This window comes from Schistocerca piceifrons, chromosome 8, assembly GCF_021461385.2.
Source record: "Schistocerca piceifrons isolate TAMUIC-IGC-003096 chromosome 8, iqSchPice1.1, whole genome shotgun sequence".
Taxonomy (NCBI): domain Eukaryota; kingdom Metazoa; phylum Arthropoda; class Insecta; order Orthoptera; family Acrididae; genus Schistocerca; species Schistocerca piceifrons.
Genome location: NC_060145.1, coordinates 220,014,518 through 220,033,229, shown reverse-complemented (window position 1 = coordinate 220,033,229; position 18,712 = coordinate 220,014,518). Strand labels below are relative to the sequence as shown.

General features: G+C 46.5%; 1 protein-coding gene across 1 annotated transcript in view; it reads right to left on the bottom strand.

Annotated features, from left to right (window-relative positions):
* LOC124711741 (zinc finger protein 503) overlaps positions 1 to 18,712 on the bottom strand; it is a 292,925-nt gene that overhangs the window by 178,846 nt on the left and 95,367 nt on the right. Inside the window, exons 2-3 of the mRNA XM_047241952.1 lie at positions 15,973 to 16,332; positions 15,828 to 15,909 (exon numbers count right to left, since the gene is read on the bottom strand). Coding sequence (XP_047097908.1) covers positions 15,828 to 15,909; positions 15,973 to 16,332 — 442 coding nt within the window. The remainder of the gene's footprint in view (positions 1 to 15,827; positions 15,910 to 15,972; positions 16,333 to 18,712) is intronic.

The following is an 18,712-nucleotide window of genomic DNA, read 5'->3' as shown; positions in this document are numbered from 1 at the left end:
TTCCTGCGAAATATTTAATTTTGTCGATTACTTTCGCTTCTAAACCGAATGTGTTGAAAATTCTTCCCGTTTGTGGCTGAGGTTTAGCAGCGATTGTGGAAGTGGTTTCTTCTGTGAGGGAAAGACTTTTATTGCTGACACGTTTTATTATCACGTCTGCATGGTTTCCTCTTCGGCCACAGCTGTGGTGGCTTACTTGGCAGGATAAATAATGTAGGTACTGCATACCACACAAATTTCCTCTGTTCCACATTCATTGATTTGACTGGAACTGTAGTGAAGAAAAACTTCTCGTTTTTGAGTCGATGTACGACTTCTTCTGCTGTTCACTAGGCATTTTTTTGTTCTTAAAAGAAAACAACGTTTTCAGTAAATATCTATAGCTTACAAGAAAATCGTAAATGAACTGTCCTGCAATACACAGTTTCATGCCCTCCACGGTGCTTAGGAAACTAAAGAAAGACAAATGAGATGTCATTTCTCAGCTATTGCCGATTTTTATGGAGGTAAATATGCTTCTTATTGTAAAAATTATGTTGTATTTCAGTATAAACAATACTATTCGCACTCATCCGATTTCGTATTCGAGACTGTAGCTTACTGTCCGCTTGGAGCGCTGCTGACGCAGTGTAGAACAAAGACGAGCAAGAGGATTGTGTGTTAAACTGTGGTAGAACTGGCACCAGGCGTCCACGTGATAGTCCAGTTGGCGTATGTCATGGCTGTGAAGTAGAGCCAATCAGTTGTACAGAATCATCGCCGTAAGATGGGCCGACATGGAAACGTGACAGTGGCAGAAAGGAACTACCGTCTTTGGATGGGCCTGTGACCACACCGTGAATGTAGCAGTCCGACTTGTTGGTATATCGCCACAGACTGTCCAACGTTTCTACAAGGTACGATGTACCACTCAAGGCTGCAAAACACAACATAACCGCCCAGGGAAAAGTGTCACGTCTTATCAGTGACAGTAGGTTTCAACGCGAACATTGTCAAGGGATGTGCATGCAATGGATATTACTGGTGCCGGGAACCTCTTTATTGCCTCAAACAACACAAAGGGTGGAGGCTATACTGTGGCCCGACGAATAATGACTTTATCTCCTTTCAAATGATGCAAGTTGTCAATTAAGTGTTTAACCTGAAATGTATTTAGGGTGGAGTTCATGTGAGAAGTCAGTCTGTGATGTTTTGGGGGCGTTTTTCGACCTATGACTTGGTACCTCTCATCCAGGTTGCCGTGAACATGATCTAGAATGTTTACTTTAGCATTCTCGGTGACCAGGAATTGCTCTTTCTTCTACTTCTTCAGGATGAGACTGTGAAATTCTAGTCTTCCAAGATGTGAATAACCGTGATCACAGGACTGTGTGCGAAATGTTCCTGGTTTGGCGAACACCCATGTATCCTATGCTAAATTACCCTGTCTTAATCCCGTAGAAATGCCCAGAACTATCTGCAACAGCGGACGAAATGCCGCACTCATCAACCCACGGTTTGGTAACTCTATAGGCTCTAATCTTCAGAGATAGCTTTAGCTGTGCGTTCCGTACCCGACAATACTTGTGGACCCTCTTCCTCGCCCTCGAAGCTAGGGGCTATGTTCCATGGTAACAGCGTAATGTTCCCTGAGGGAGAATAAGTTTTTCGCGGCTGTGTTTTGTTCAGTGTGGGGAGGATTAGCGAAATTTCATTTTCTTAAGCACAAGATAAAAAGTAAAGTTTTTCAGTGAAGCAATTAAAGAAAAGTCTAAACACGGATAACCTGTTTGATTGTTACAGAGCCTCTTAGTCAAACTAAAGATGCTAACATCCTTGCCCAACAAGGAGTAAGCGTTGAATCGTCGACAGTTCATGTAGTGTATCTACTGGACCTACCTTTGAAACTGTGGTGAAAATAAGTAAAAGCGAAGTTAAAGCCATTTTATATTTAATTAATCTGTGCGCAATGAAATGCAATGCAGTTGTTAATGATGATGATGATGATGATGGTGATTATGATACTGATAGTGTGATGATGTTGGTGATGATAGCTCTACAGTTAAGGAATATCTTGTCGATGAATTTAAGGCAAGGTTTCTCCGGGACCACAACAGACTAAAAGGAATTCCAGTGTCTAAGGATAGCCTGCCGTGGAGAAAAATAAATGCAATGTTACGTGCATTCCATCCAATAATACCACACATTTGTCCCCTATCCCGGTTTGAGTGGAAAGCAAGAAACGCTGTAATGGAGCTGAAGTAATATACGATCTCTTAAGAAGCGGATTAAAAGCATACAGAGCTGCAAAGTTACTGTTTGTTACATATAACTTCCTAGTTTAGACTCTTCTTTAAATTCATCTGGTTTCCATTACACAGGGTGAGCATCTATCAGACCACCGCATATACATCCAGAACAAACAAGTTTATGGAGGTGGGGTTTTCATTAAGTTACAGCAGAAAACGTGGGGGGCGCTTTGACTGAGAGAAATAATTTTTAAAGTTTACGACCGCTGAATTATGATACCAATTTTTTTAACTACATACATATTTGTGTGCCAGTGGAAGATGTATTCGATAGGACTTGAACGACATAACAGGTCTGGAGTTTGATCAAATAATCACAACATAGCAGTGACGGAAACCAACTTCCCACCATCAAATGAAGTTCCACAAACCTCTCTCCTAGAACTTAGAACTACTTAAACCTAACTAACCTAAGGATATCACAGACATCCATGCCCGAGGCAGGATTCGAACCTGCGACCGTAGCGGTCGCGCGGTTCCAGACTGAAGCGCCTAGAACAGCTCGGCCACTACGGCCGGTGCGCAGTCCAAAAACTGGATATGGTTTCCGTCTACGGTGGATGTCGCTATACTATTGGAGCATCGGTACGGCTGTATGCTGAAAGGTATACTCATCATGCCAAGCTCTCACTTTGTGTCTTTACATACATTATAAAAAAGAAATTTCATGAAACTGCAGGTCTACAGATAAAAATGCACTATGTGATAAAAAGTATTCGAACATGCCTATGTAGCTCGGAATGGAGCCCTAGTGTCACGGCAGTCGGACCCACAAGTATAAAAGAAGGCGCAAAATATTTTGCAGTGGTCAGGAGAGCTCAGGGAATTCGAACGTGGACTAATCATTAGATGACACCTGACTAGCAAATGCGCCAGGGACATTTCAACCGATCTAAAGTTGCCCAAGTTGACGTATGGCGATGTGACTATGAAGTAGAAACGCGAAGGAACAACCACAACTAAACCAAGATGACATAGACATCATATAATGACCGACAGGGGCCGTCGACCATTGGGAGGGTGGCTGTAAAAATTTTCATGAGATGAACGCAAGGGTTCACTTGTGAGTTCCCAAGTGCTACAGCTGTGCAGCTAACACATCGAGTTTGCATAGTTTTGTAACCACTCGTCGTCAATTTTGTAAACGCCTCGTCGCTACTGCTGTGGAGACCGAGTTGGTGAGTTCATAAAACGGTCTCTGGCGCAGTACACAGCTAAAACAGTTTCTCTCTGTCACTGTTACACCATCTATGCCCCAGGGTGAGGGGAGGGGGGGGGAGGACTGGATGGGAGACCGAAGGTACTACAACACTCCAACGAATTAGAAACAAAGTCACACAAATGAGTTAAGGTTGACTTATCTTTGCGACTACTTGAATGATTAAGTATGCAACACTGCTTGTAATATAACAGAAAAGGCCCTCAATGGCTAAGAGAAAATAATCGTAGGCAAACTTTACAGCACATAGCAAATGCAATTTACTACAACTGTCTGTTCATTTCTAAGAGTTCACTAACGACGTTCCCTGTATAAGTCTGTTCTGGACGATGATCTATAATCAAGTGGGCGAGAGCTGCTCTTCTCTATTGCGAATATGCTTCTGTCCGTTATCGTCCGGTCATTTGCGGATTGTATTCGGCAGGCAGCTGACCGAGGTGAAGTCGATATCTACATCGACAGCGCCGCCCGTGGCGCCGGTGGGACTCGCGCAAGTGGCGAGTCTCTGTGGCACTGGCACCATCTCGCATCTTTGGCCTGGCTCTGTCTTGTTACAATAACGAACAGCTCCTCGTAAGCCACATCTTTCTGTAATCAGTGGTAAACGACCCATGAGGTGCTGTAAAGAGCAATACCATTGGACACTGGATGACTGGATCGAGTGATGTGGCTTGAAGAATCACGCTGTAGCCTCTGGCAATCCAATGGAAGAGTTTGGGTTTGGGGAATGGCTGGCTTGCTAACTACAGTGACATATGGAGGAGGTTGCGTTACGGTATGTTGGTGCTTCTCGGGGAATTGGTCGTGGTCCCCTTATTATGCTTAAGAAAATGTTAAACGTGGAAGGATACGAACACGTTTCACAGCACAGTGTACTGCGTAAAGTTGAGAAACAGTTCTGAGCCGATGATTGCTTGCATCAGCATGACAAGGCACCCTGTCATAAAATAGCATCTGCGACCACATATCATGTGGACAATAACATTTTTGAAATGGATTAACATGCCCAGAGTCCAGACGTGAACCACAGCAGCTTTGGGATGAGTTAGTACGTCGACTTCACTCCAGATCCCAGTGTCCATCATCATTACCTACAGTCTCTGGTTTCGGCGCTTGAGGAAGTGTGAATGACTGCCATTGATCAACAAACAGAAGCACGCATCACTAATGTGTGTCCAGCAGAGCTCAAGCCGCAATAGAGAGAAGGGGAAACATTAATGTCCACCAATAGGTGCCCGGATACTTTTGATCATTAGTGTATACCCATATAAAACTATTGCAACTGACAGTCTGATGTATTTCTTAAAAGATACCAATAACAAGCACAATGGATAAATTACTGTTAGCACTTCAACATTATACACTGTAGCTCCAAAGAAACATGTATAGGCAAGCGTATTCAGTTACAGAGATAAGTAAACAGGTAGTGGTCGGCAACACCTATATAAGACAACAAGTGTCTCGCGCAGCTCTTGGATCAGTTACTGCTGCTACAATGGCAAGTTATCGAGATTTAAGTCAGTTTGAAGGTCGTCTTACAGTCGGCGCACGATCGATGGGATAGAGCATCTCCGAAGTAGCGATGAAGTGGGAATTTTCCTTTACGACCATTTCACGAGTGTACCGTGAATACCAGGAATCCGGTAAAACATCAGATCTCCGACGTAGCTGTCCCCGCAAAAAGATCCTGCAAGAACGGGACCAACGACGACTGAAGAGAATCGTTCAGCGTGGCAGGACTGCAACCCTTCCGCAACATCCTGCAGATATCAATGCTGGTCCGTCAACATGCGTCAGTGTGCGAACCATTCAACGTAACATCATCGATACCGGCTTTCGCAGCCGAAGACCCGCTTGTGTACCCTTGATGACTATATGACACGAAGCTTTACGCCTCGCCTGGGCCCTTCAATGCCGATATTGGACTGTTGATGACTGGAAACATGTTGCCTGGTCGGACGAGTCTCTTTTCAGATTGTATCTAGCGGACGGACGTTCCGGGTATGGAGACAACGTCATGAATCCATGGACCCTGCATGTCAGCAGGGGACTGTTGAAGCTGGTGGAGGCTCTGTAATGGTGTGAGGGGTGTCCGGTTGGAGGGATATGGGACTCCTGATACATTTAGATACGACTCTGACAGATGACACGTACGTAAGCACCCTGTTTGATCACCTGCATCCATTCATGTCCATTGTGCATTCTGACGGACTTGTGCAATTTCAGCAGGACAATGCGACAGTCCAGACGTTAAGAATTGAGACGGAGTGGCTCCAGGAACACTCTTTTGAGTTTAAACACTTCCGCTGGCCACAAAACTCCCCAGACATGAACATCATTGAGCGTATCTGGGATGCCACGCAACGTGGTGTTCATAAGAGATCTCCACCCTCTAGTAGTGATACTGATTTATGGAAAGCCTTGGAGGATTCATGGTGCTGCACTAATTTCAGACATTAGTCGAGTCCATGCCACGTCGTGTTGCGGCACTTCTGCGTGTTCGCGGGGGCCCTACACGATATTAGGCAGGCGTATCAATTTCTTTGGCTCTTCAGTGTAAGTCGCTGTTTTGGATGTATTTGAGGTGGCCTTAGTTATGTCATCCTAAATGACGGAATCCACAGCCGTTCTTTTCGCCCCGTAAGTAATTTCCTGTAAAATTAATTTTATTCCCTAAATACATAAACTAAAAATTTCTCCAGAATGAGCTTTTCACTCTGCAGCGGAGTGTGCGCTGATATGAAACTGTGTTCCTTTCTTTCAGGAGTGCTAGTTCTGCAAGGTTCGCAGGAGAGCTTCTGTAAAGTCTGGAAGGTAGGAGACGAGGTACTGGCAGAAGTAAAGCTGACGGGACGGGGCGTGAGCCGTGCTTGGGTAGCTCAGTTGGTAGAGTAATTGCCCCGAAAGGCAAAGGTCCCGAGTTCGAGTCTCGGACCGGCACACAGTTTTAATCTACCACGAAGTTTTAAAAATTTCTAATTGCTGTTCTTATTTAGAAATGATAATTAAATAAATACCGCCTCCGACTTCGAGAAAACGACTGCGCCACGTCTTATTCCGATTCCGGTTACGATAAAGCCACCTCCATAGTTGGCAGTAAATGACAGGGGATGAATCAGAATTGAGAATAATGTCCGTCTAGCAGTTTCTCGGCCACGTAACGGTCAATCACGGCAGTCCGCCTCCTACGCGAAGCCCGGCGGACGTGGGACTGAATGGCGACCGCTTATCTGCGGGGTGTGCCCCGTGAAACGGAAAGCGCTGCCCGAGCGGGCAGTAGGTAGACAGCAGGCCGGCCTTATCTCCCCGCACCTTCCGCCTGGGCGGCCGCCTTTAATGGAAACGACCACGCTGTGCTGTCGCCGCGCACGTAATGCGTCCGGGCGGAAACCCGCCTCCGGCCTGTGGCCACTGCAGCGCAACGTAGACACCGGCGGTTCGGCTGAGCACTTTCTGTGCCCGTGGCGCGGGTGTCAGCTGCTCCCGTAACACCCGTATCACACTTCCAGGTTCAGTACGCGGACACTGTATGGCTGCATTCCTCTGGACGGTAGCGAACATGGTAACGAGGGCTACAAAGTAACAGCCACATGCTATACGCTACGTATTCGTTATTGTCGAGACCGTTAAAAAGTAATCGTTACTCGTTACTGATGTAACCATTTCACCTAAATATTGTTTCTGTTAAACCTCCAAGGTGTGGGTACAACTGCGCTCGTGAATGCGCTGTTTGAGTGGTATAAGGATGGTCAGAAATAGTCTGAAAAGCCTATAAGGGCGTTGCAGTGTATGCTGTGCTGACAAATAATTGTTAGCAAAAAAAAAAAAAATTAAAAAAAAAATAAAATCGAACTCCATTTCCGAGTTAGTTACCACTGAAGTTAGCCTATCAGGCCGCTGCACGCGTGAATTCAAGCGGCCCTCAAGACACTGTGCCGCCAAACGTGTTCTGCATTTGGTTTCCTAAAACTGAACAACAGGGCGGCGGTAATAAGGATCGAACACGAACGATGGGCTAAGCAGTCTCGTGGGCTATCATCAAAGCTGTGAGAAAAACTAGCACTAATCATATCTGGCGGGCTGCTTGAATCTGCCCGCGCAATGGCCTGATTGGCTAACTTCAATGCCAATTAACTCGCGAACGGCACAATGTATCGAATTTTTTCTCAACAATTATTTGTCGGCACTGCCTACCGTGCTACATCCTCATAAGCTTTTTAAACTGCTTCTGACCACCCTGTATATTTCATGACCAGGTTTTACTCCTGTACATACTTACGATTAAAGGTTATATCAACTTAAGTAACGGCAGTGACGCACAGAAGAAAATCAATAAATTTCAGCACAAATCTGGAATTATATATAAGGCTTTAAAGAGCGAGACCTGGGAAGGTAAAAAATAAGTTTTACAAAACAATGGCTGTGCCTATCTTCCTGTACGGCAGTGAATTTTGGGGTTAAAAAAAGAAAAACAAAAGCAGCATACATGATGTTTTTAATATGTGTCAAACATTGTTGAAGGGGGAGGACCTTAAATGAGATATGAGAATAACTCCCGGGCGGTTACAATTGAAGTGTAGTACTCATAGAGATCCAGTGTCAGTTGTAATTACTGCATGGCAGCGAAACTTGGTAGATATTCCAATGCGTTAAACCAGAAACAATTAACGCTGGCGAAAAATTACTACCAATTTTACCCACCAGCGCAAATCAGGCGCTGCGCAATATGTCTTCGACTTTTTCGGTGCTCATATTGACAAATTGTGTAAACGTCTTTTCTGCTCACGTCCCGTTCCTAATCCATTCCATATGGACATATTTCTATACATCTTTCTTGCATTCACAAAGCCAGATTTGTACCTAATGACCAAAGTTTGAACCAATTTTTTTCCAGCTTAAATCTGTTCCGCATTAACGCATTACCAAATGTACCAAGTTTCGTTGCCATCCGATAATTACAGCCTCACTGGACCTCTGTATGGAGCTACACATTAATTACAACCACCCGGTACATATACTTACGTAAGTGGAAGAATATAGGGGGAAATGCAAGCAACATCTAAAATGTACAGAAGGACGGCAGTCACTGTAAAGAAGTAAAATCCCTAACTAAAAACAGACGTTCGGGAAAAGGCGACCTTAAATGAAAAGTCGGAACAGCCGTATTGTCTAAACCTGGAAATGGAGAAGAAGACATAATTATGATTAGTCACCATGACTGTACTGGTACTGATGGTAACAGCATTGCAAAAGTTGAGCTAGTTCTTCCCTGTGGGATCAGCATAGTTATATACGGATTTTGGCAGTGTTAGTACCAGTGGTGGCTACACACCCTTCCTAACAACGTAACCCCGTCCTCGCCCCCTCCCCCCCTTTTAGGGAAGGAATTATGTATCCCACTCTTTGCGTGTAGTGTAGATCTCACGTACGAATGTGATAACGTTTTCTAAGTGTTTGCGTACTGTGTATCAGTGGCGGGACGTGGGTACCAGCCCGGCAATTATCTATCTGAATGTGGAAAACCGCCAAAAAACCATATCCAGGATGGTCGGCTCACCAGCCCTCATCGTTAATCTGCGAAGCAGATTCGATCCGGTGCAGACATGTCTCGTCGTATCCCGGCGAGTCACTAATGCCTTGCTCCACTGAGTTTAAAGAACTGGAGGAATATGAAAAGTACCGACTCGACACGGACGTGCGGGAAAGAAGAGGGGGGGGGGGGGGGGGGGACGAAACGTTTCCTTTAATCTGTGTCACCTGAGGGCAACAAATTGAAGGAATACGAAAACTACACACTCGGCCCGAGACGCGTACGAAATGCATACGGGGAAGAAAACATGCGAGTGACGAAGCGTTGCAGGCAGAACAGAAGCGGTACTGCGAGTCTCGAGTGAAGTGCTGCTTGTTATCAACGAATAAAAACGATATACAAGAGCCCCAGCAGGAACAGCTACCGAGCGAGGTGGCGTAGCATATAGCACACTGGACGTGGTTAGTACACTGGACTCTCTTTCGCGAGGACGACGGTTCAAAGTTGCGTCCGGCCATCTCTATTTAGGTTTCCATGACTTCACTAAATTGCTTCAGGCAAATGCTGGGGTGATTCCTTTGAAAGATCACGGCTGGTTTCCTTGCCCATCCTTCCCTAGTCTGCACTTGTGCTTCGTCTGTAATGACCTCGTTGTCGACGGGACGTTAATCACTGATCTCCTCCTCCTCCAGGAACAGCTCTCCAAGAGGTGAAGAAAAGTTCTTGGCGTGACACTTATCTATGACGAAAATTGATTTTTTATTCGATGGTCGTTCTGTTCATAGCGAAGCCAATTTTGTACTGGTGTCGAAATCATGGTCTCTTATACAAGGTTCTGTAATTATTGTACGAATTTGATGCTTTTGAATTTATTTTCAGTTCTTTAATGGAAAGTTTCATTGCATATACATCCAGCGTACAGCATTTTTTTTTCTCTAAGAAGACGTTTTCTACGACCAACATCGGTGGAAAGTAAATAATACATTTGTACCTATGTGACAAAATCATAAAGGGTGGTTGTAATTAAACCGGCAGCGTTTCGAGTGTTGCAGTGCGGGATTTATATATCACAGGGCGTTGAAACATCGTAGGTATGTTGATTAATCGGTGTACTCAAGGAATATGCTGAAAAAGCATAAGAATTTCACTTTCCACCACCAGATGAAAATATGGCGCTATCAACAGTCAAAATGTGAAATGTTTTCTGTTTAGATGTCAGTATGCTGTTTGTCGCTTGGCGACATGTGTTGATTCTTTCGTGAGGTGACTGAGTAAAGGGTCAAAAAGGTTGAAGTTTTCTGTATGAAATGCAATGGCTATTTAGAAGATAGGCAGTACACTGCTGGTAAAGTTGTTTGATCAGAACGGTAGTAATAGCAGCACTGCACTGCGGGAATCTCGCCGACATATGCCACAAATTACGCAGCCAGTGCTCGAGCTGTATCATGGGATTCTCTTTCCCTTGACCAACATTTCAAAAGATTTTGCAGCGAATTTTACGCTGGTATCGCTACAAGATTCAGAATGTGAACGAAATAAACCCCCAATGTAGGTTACTACGCACTAACTTTGCCCTTCTTTTTTTGGTACGCAAGGAAATGGATGAAATGTGGACGGGAATTCTTTGGACGGACGGGGCACACTCTACTCTGCACGATGCCGCGAATGCACAAAAGTGTTGCATGTAGAGTTCTACTCCGCGACATGTTGTGCAGGAACGTCTACTGCACTCAGCTTATGTGCTGTGATCTCCTTCATTCTCAGTCCGTTTTTCACGAAGAGGGTGGTACCTCCCGAGCCTGTTAGGTGTACAGTGACATCAGCACGTTATAAGGTCCTCCTTGTGCAACACGGGATCCTAGCAATTGTGTCTACACCATCATTTTCATTTGCCCGGGAAACCTTCCTTAACGACCACATCACCTCTACGCAATTTCAAGATCTGTGCCCTTCTATGTCCCCCGACCCAAATCTATGTCACTTCTGGTTGTGGGGAGATCATCTTGATCTGAGGGGTACCATACGGTGACATATCACTCTGATTACACCGGATAGGCTGCGAGCAAACTGTCGACCATATCGTGCTATAGATGCAACATGTTGTTGAGTCAGGAGACCATACAGAAAGTGCATTGTAACTTGTGAGTATATGCTGAACATACGTGCCAATATCACCGTTTTCATTATTTTGATTGTTCCTCCCCTTTTCCTTGACCCACGCCACATTTTAAGTGCCTACAAAAAAAAAAAAAAATGGCTCGGAGCACTATGGGACTTAACATCTGAGGTCATCAGTCCCCTAGAGCTTAGAACTACTTAAACTAACTAACCTAACGACATCACACACGTGCATGCCCGAGGCAGGATTCGAACCTGCGACCGTAGCGGCCGCGCGGTTCCAGACTGTAGCGCCTAGAACCGCTCGGCCGCTCCGACCGGCTTTAAGTGCCTACAGTGACATATTTTCGCCTGGTGACCAAAAGTGGAACTATTGTTTTTTCATCACGGTCTGTCTCCGCTCCAGGTAGCTGAGTGGTCAGCGCGTCGGAATGTCATACCTAACGGCCTGGTTTCGATTCCGAGCTGGGCCGGAGATTTTCTCCACTCAAGGGCTGCTTCTTGTGTTGTCCTTATCATCATCATTTTATCCCCATCGACGCGCAAGTAGCCGGCCAGAGTGGCCGAGAGGTTCTAGTCGCTTCAGTCTGGAACCGCGCGACCGCTACGGTCTCAGATTCGAATCCTGCCTCGGGCATGGATGTGTGTGATGTCCATAGGTTAGTTAGGTTTAAGTAGTTCTAAGTTCTATGGGACTGATGACTTCAGATGTTAAGTCCCATAGAGCTCAGAGCCATTCGAACCATTTTTGACATGCAAGTCGCCGAAGCGGCTCAACTCGAAAGACTTGCACCAGGCGAACGGTCTACCCGACGGGACGCCCTAGCCATACGGCATTTCCATTACCATAGTCTGTGTGCGCACTGATTAATGAACAAACGTACGATGTCTCAGCGTCCTGAGATGTACACAGGTCGAATAACAATAGTAACACTTTTTTCCTAGTATCTGTTTTCGCAGAAACCTTAATATCTGTGGTCACTGGAACCGCTAAACTCTGGCTAAAATTGAAGCCGCCCCTCCTCTCTTCCGGAAAGAAAAGTAACGCTGTGCCTGACCTCACCTGCGGACAACGGCGCTTTGGCGAATCTGGGCCGCGCCTGTCGTGGCGAGTGACAGCTAGCGGAACTCCGGCGGCCGAAAAACGACAGACGATAACTGCCCAGGGCCGAGCTTCCCCCCTGCCCGGCTAATCCGAAAAAACTGTTCGTGACAGAGAGATCCGCCGCAGGCGAGCCGCAAGGGCAGGTGGCATCGCAGAGCGCGAAAGAAGGGTGAGTTAAGGCGGCGCTGCAAGAAGCCACGCTAGCTTCTTCCCACCAGAGGCGAGGAGATCGGAGCCTTAATAGCAAGACGCAAGAAGCCCGTCTGGAAGATTGCGTGCGGGGGCGGCCATGCGAGACCGAAGGGATTGGGCTGGCAGGGGGGGGGGGGGAGGGGGGGTGCCTGACAATCAGTGGGACGCGCTGCCGGAAGCAGTTAACACGAGACTGCCAGAGACCGTCATTCCTCTATACACTGAGGCGACAACAGTCACGGGATAGCGATAGGCTCGTATACAGATGGCGATAATATAGCGTACACAAGGTATAAGAGGGCAGTGCATTGGCAGAACTGTCATTTTATGAATGCAGCTCTGTTCCAGCGACGCATGCAGGCAGCAACTGACACACTTAGTCAGTGGGCGAGAAGGTGGCCCCTTAGCTTCAATGGGGCTAAGAAGCATATCCCAGCCGACCTCCCGCAGATCACCATCAGGGGAACCGCCGTACTTTAGGGCACTACAGCTAAGTACCTGGGTGTGACGCTGGACACAGGACTAAGTTGGCGACAGCATGTTGACGACGTCGTCAGAAAGGTCAGCGGTAGAATGAAACAACTATATCCCTTCCTAAATCCGTCGACTGCGCTACCACCTGAATTGGGGGTTTCGCTTTACATCACTCTTACACGCCCGCTCATCGACTACGCCGCTGTGGTTTGGGGCAATGCTGCAGAGACCCACGTCAGACGACTACAACGGCTCCAGAACCGGATTGTTCGGCTGACACTTCACCTGTCTCGGGACTTCCCGTCAACCGACCTCAACCGGGTCTCAAACATACCTACTGTCGTGATAGGTTCCGCCAGGCTGCACAGCTCTTCTATGAGAAGTCCGCTCAATCCATAAATCCGCTCCTCCGAGCACTGGGTCACCTGGTGCAACGACTTAAGGCAACCATATGGCCCCACCTGCTTCGCGACCAATAGGTCAAGAAGACACCGTCCCAGCCGACTGCAAGGACATCATCATGAAGACAGGACAACGTACGAACACTCGCCACTTTGGAGGCATAGCTCTCCCGCTTGGACTCCATCGAACAACAGGGGCCCATGTGTCCCTGTCATACAACAGCAGCAACAGAACTGTCATTTGTACTCAGGTGATTCATGTGAAAAAGTTTCCGTCGTGATTATGACTTTGAGGAAGGAATGGTAGTTGGAGCTAGGCGCATGGGATTTCCACTTTGGAAATCGTTAGGGAATTCAATATTCCGAGATCCACAGTGTCGACAGTGTGGTGACAATACCAAATTTCAGGCATTGCCTCTCACCACGCACAGCGCAGCGGCCTGCGGCCTTCACTGAACGACCGAGAGCAGCGGTGTTTGCGTAGAGTTGTCAGTGCTAAAAGACAATGAACACTGATTGAAATAATCACAGAAATCATTGTGGGAAGTGATCATATCCGTTAGGACAGTACGGCGAGATTTGGCGTTAATGGGCTGTGGCAATAGACGACCAACGCGAGTGCCTTTCTGGACTCGCATTCTGGAGGACGACGGTTCAATCCCGCGTCCGGCCATCCTGATTTAGGTTTTCCGTGATTTCCCTAAATCGCTCCAGGCAAATGCCGGGATGGTTCCTTTGAAAGCGCACGGCCGACTTCCTTCCTCGTCCTTCCCTAATTCGATGAGACCGATGACCTCGTAGTTTGGTCTCTTCCCCCAAACAACCCAATCCAACCGAGTGCCTTTGCTAATACCACGACATCGCCTCTCCTGGGCCCGTGACCATGTCGGATGGACCGCAGAAGACTGGAAAACCGTGGACTGATCAGATGAGTCCCGATTTCAGCTAGTAAGACATGATGGTAGAGTCTGAGTGTGGCAAGACCCCACAAAGCCATGGACTCAAGTTGTCAAAAAGGCGCTGTGCAAGCCGGTAGTGGCTCCATAGTGGTGTGGGCTGTGTTTACATGGAATGGACTGGGTTCTATAGTCCAGGTGAACCAACCATTGACAGGAAAGGTTTATGTTCGGCTACCTGGAGACCTCTTGCAGCCATAAAAGGAGCTCATTTTCCCCAACAGCTATAGAATTACGATGGATGACAATGCACCAAGTTACCAGGCCACAATTGTTCGTCAATGGTTTGAGAACACTCTGGAAAAGTCGAGCAAACGATTTTGCTACACACTGAACACCTATGAGACATAATCGAGAGGTTAGTTCGTGAGGCAGTCGGAGTGTCCGAGCGGTTCTAGGCGCTACAGTCTGGAACGGCGCGACTGGTACTGTTGCAGGTTCGAATCCTGCCTCAGGCATGGATGTGTGTAATGTCCTTAGTTTATGTCCATTATAACTATCCGGGCTGTTATGCCGTGGTCGGTTGGTGAATTCTTTGTCAAATCCCAACGTTTCGTCCCCGTCTGCGGGAGACATCTTTAAGGGGGTGTGTAGCCCGATGGAAGGTCCAACACGCCCACTGGCTCGCTGGAAAAGTCGAGCAAACGAATTGGCTACACTCAACACTTATGAGACATAATCGAGAGATCAGTTCGTGAGGTGGTAGGAGTGGCCGAGCGGTTCTAGGCGCTACAGTCAGTGGGTGTGTTGGACCTTCCATCGGGCTACAGACCCCCTTGAAGATGTCTCCCGCAGACGGGGACGAAACGTTGGGATTTGACAAAGAATTCACCAACCGACCACGGCATTTAACAGCCCGGATAATTATAATGGACATGACATTTCCGGCCTTGAAAGTCTACATTTTAGTGTCCTTAGGTTAGTTAGGTTTAAGTAGTTCTAAGTTCTAGAGGACTGATGACCTCACATGTTGAGTCGCATAGTGCTCAGAGCCATTTGAACCATTTCAGTTCGTGAACAAAATCATGCATCAGCAACATTTTTGCCATTACGGGCGGCTATAGAGGCCTTATGACTCAACGTTTCTGTAGGGGACTTCCAACGACTTGATTCCATGACATGTCGAGTTGCTGTACTACGCCGGGCATAAGGAGGTGCCACATGATATTAGGACGAATCCCATGACTTTTGTCACTTCACTGTAGTACTTGCTACAGGTGTAAGTTTTGAGATGTGGTGCCAGCAGGAACACTGTAACTGGAGCTGAAGTCACTAATACAACAGAAATACAGGTTATTGAAACTCCTCTCCAACTCATCTGCTTTCTACTGGCATCGCCTTTTTGGCTCACATTTATTGTGCTTGCCTCACGCAGTCCTTTTAGAGTCGACATTTCGACGTACCATAAATACAAGGAAAATTTAAAAATCATATTGCCGTGTGGTGCACGACGGTATTGGCGCCCTCGCGGGAGAGGCAGCTTCCCCGTTTGGAGCGCGGCTCGCTCTACAGCCTGCAGACAGCAGAGTGCAGCGGCCACTCACCGTCGGATCCGCCGCCGGCGCTGAGCGGCCTCCTGGCGCGCGGCGGCCGCCCCAGCGGCGGCGACCGGCCGGCGGGCGGCGGCTGCGCGTGCGTGGCCGGCTGGCCGTGGTGGGCGTGGCCGGGCGCGGGGGCGGCGCCGGGCGCGGGCGGCAGCAGGCCCTGCGAGCGCAGGCGCGCCTCCAGCTCGGCGATGCGGCGCAGCGTGTCGGGCCGCTCCGCGAGCGCGGCCAGCTGCGCGCGCAGCAGGCTCGCCGTCTCGACGCTGTCGCAGCGGTAGGCGTGCACGTGCACCGGGCAGCGCGTCGCCGGGTTCACCAGCAGCAGGATGGCCGCCACCACGTCGGCCTGCTGCAGCGCGCACGTCACCGCCTCGGCCGGCACCAGGTGCTTCACCGTCTCCCACTTGACGGCGCCGCCCCCGCCGCCCGCCCCCGACTTGCCGCCCGACGCCTTCGGCACGTTCTGGATGATCTTCAGCCCCTTGTGGCTCACTTGCAGCGTCACCTGCGCAATCGAGCACACACACTCCCGTCACTCCACCTGTCTATTGTGCTCCTCCGAACAAACAAGGGTCAATCCGCCAAACTCGATATGAATTATTAAAAAAGCTGGCATATTCCCACCTGGAAGTATGCGACCTTTTCGATGTTTATATAATAATTTATTACGCTTAGCTAAATAAACAATAATCACATTACCAGTTTCGGCAAGTAGTTACCATCTTCAGATGTACGTAATTCACAAAAATCTTTGTACAGACAAACAAATATATTTACTGACTTCGAACATCATAAGATTGTTTAGCGTTTCAATGAAGAGACATCATATAACGACATGTCGTACATTCAGTGAAATGTTAAATGGCTTTATCACGTTCAGACTGCCTAACTATGTTTGTTTGTCTGTACAAAGCTTTTTGTGGATCAAGCACATCTGAAGATGGTAAATATTTGCCGAAACTGGTAATGTGATAATTTTTTATATATCTCACCGATCGTTGACGTAATAAATTATTATACGCATATCACGTACCTTTGCGATACACTTGTTTATGTTTGCTTAACTGAAACTCTTATGAAACTTACAGTAATTAGAAATTATTACTCCTTGCGTCTGATGAAACTGCGGCCCACAGACGCAGGGGACTCAACCTGGCGAGAAGCTACGTACATGAACTCAAAAACTTATGCTACGTCTCCAGAAAAGTAAATGACATAATAGAAACAATTTGCTGAATATTTTCCAGTCCCTTAGTAGGCAGGACGCTGACAATACGTTACTCGTACGTTAAACCCTTGTCAATACCTACCTACTTTCACACAAACGATAATAGCGTTTCTTTTCTTTTCTTTTCTTTTTTTTTTTTTTTTTTTTTTTTTTTACACATGTTAGGCTTTTAAAATATAAATTATACCACAACGTAACCGGTCTGCAAACTAAAGTTCTCCTTCCTTTATTTATTTATTTTTATTTTTTACGACGCCTCTGTTGTTAGGTGCAAGATCAGGTGTTTAGTTCAGGTGTACTGCTCGCGGGAAACAAACGACGTACAAAATTCGGAACACTCTTATTGCGTTAACTGGCTGATCCGTTGGTTGTTGGTAGAAAATTTTGCTCATTACGAATGAGAAAACACACAACACTAGTGTGATATTCTATAAAATTTCTTGCTTTGTCAACCGGTTCTCGGCTGTTACGTCATCGTCAGGTACATAGATAAATACGTGTGGCCCTTTTTTTTTTGTGGGATCAAAGACTTTAACGTAGTACATCTGCAAAAATACCTCAATTCGTTTTCAAGGTTCTTTAAATGTGTCATTTAAGACTATTTAGAGTAGATAAAATACACGATACATTACATAATGAACTGCATGTCAAGAAGAAAACTCAGTTGAATATTCTAAAACCAGTTGATAAAAAATAAATATTGCAGAATTACACCAGTGTCGCGTGTTCTTTCCGTCATAACGCAGTTCTTAACCCAGTCTACAACATAACAGTGGCGGCACTTCGACTCTCTTTTGTTATCCACTACGACTGCAACGCTGCAGGCGGCCAGGAAGTTATACTGATGAGTTCGGAGAGATCTTGTGAAAGCTAAAGCGAGTCGTAATTTTCTATATTGGTCTGCAGAATCGATTTTAGAAAGGGGAGCGTCCGTTGCACAATAAATTGCAGCAACAACAAGGAGAAGACACCACGTTTGTCCCTTTTTAGGTTTCCTGAAGTCCCTATGCTACATCGCAGAACAGTTTATTTACGAAATGGTTCTAACCTACAGATATTTATTGGAGGATGTCGTGTTCTTTAGGAACGAAAAAATTGTTAGTAAACAGCAGAAGACCTGACCTTTTGCAGAAAGGCGTCTTATATCTTCTGAAAAACATGAAGTCAAATCAATGGATGTGGAACACAAGATACGTGTATGGATTGCAGCAGCTACGTTATTTAACGCAGCAGACAAGCAATCACAACTGTAGTTGAAGGGAAAACCACGTGGACGCGACAATAAAGGAACAAAAGCAATAAAACTGTTTCGCAACACAGAAGAAACCAGTTCCACAATTATCGCAGCGTCTGGGCAAACAACGGTAAGAATCCTCAACATTTTCGGTTTTGAAGCGAGAGTAATTACATTTAATATGTACTATCAGAAAGTCGAGTGAAGTGTAGACTGTGCGAAACATTAGGCCCCCTACAATGTTGTTACCTGTCAAGGAAAATCCCTCTTATAATAAGAACATGCATTCAGATGCATAAATATATGTTTATATCCTCTTGTTTTCAGCGGAGAATTCTGTAATTATACACATATTCGAAGGTATTTCTTCATCGTTAAGTTGTGGCTTATGTCACCGAATCAAGGAGATTCGGTACTTGGACA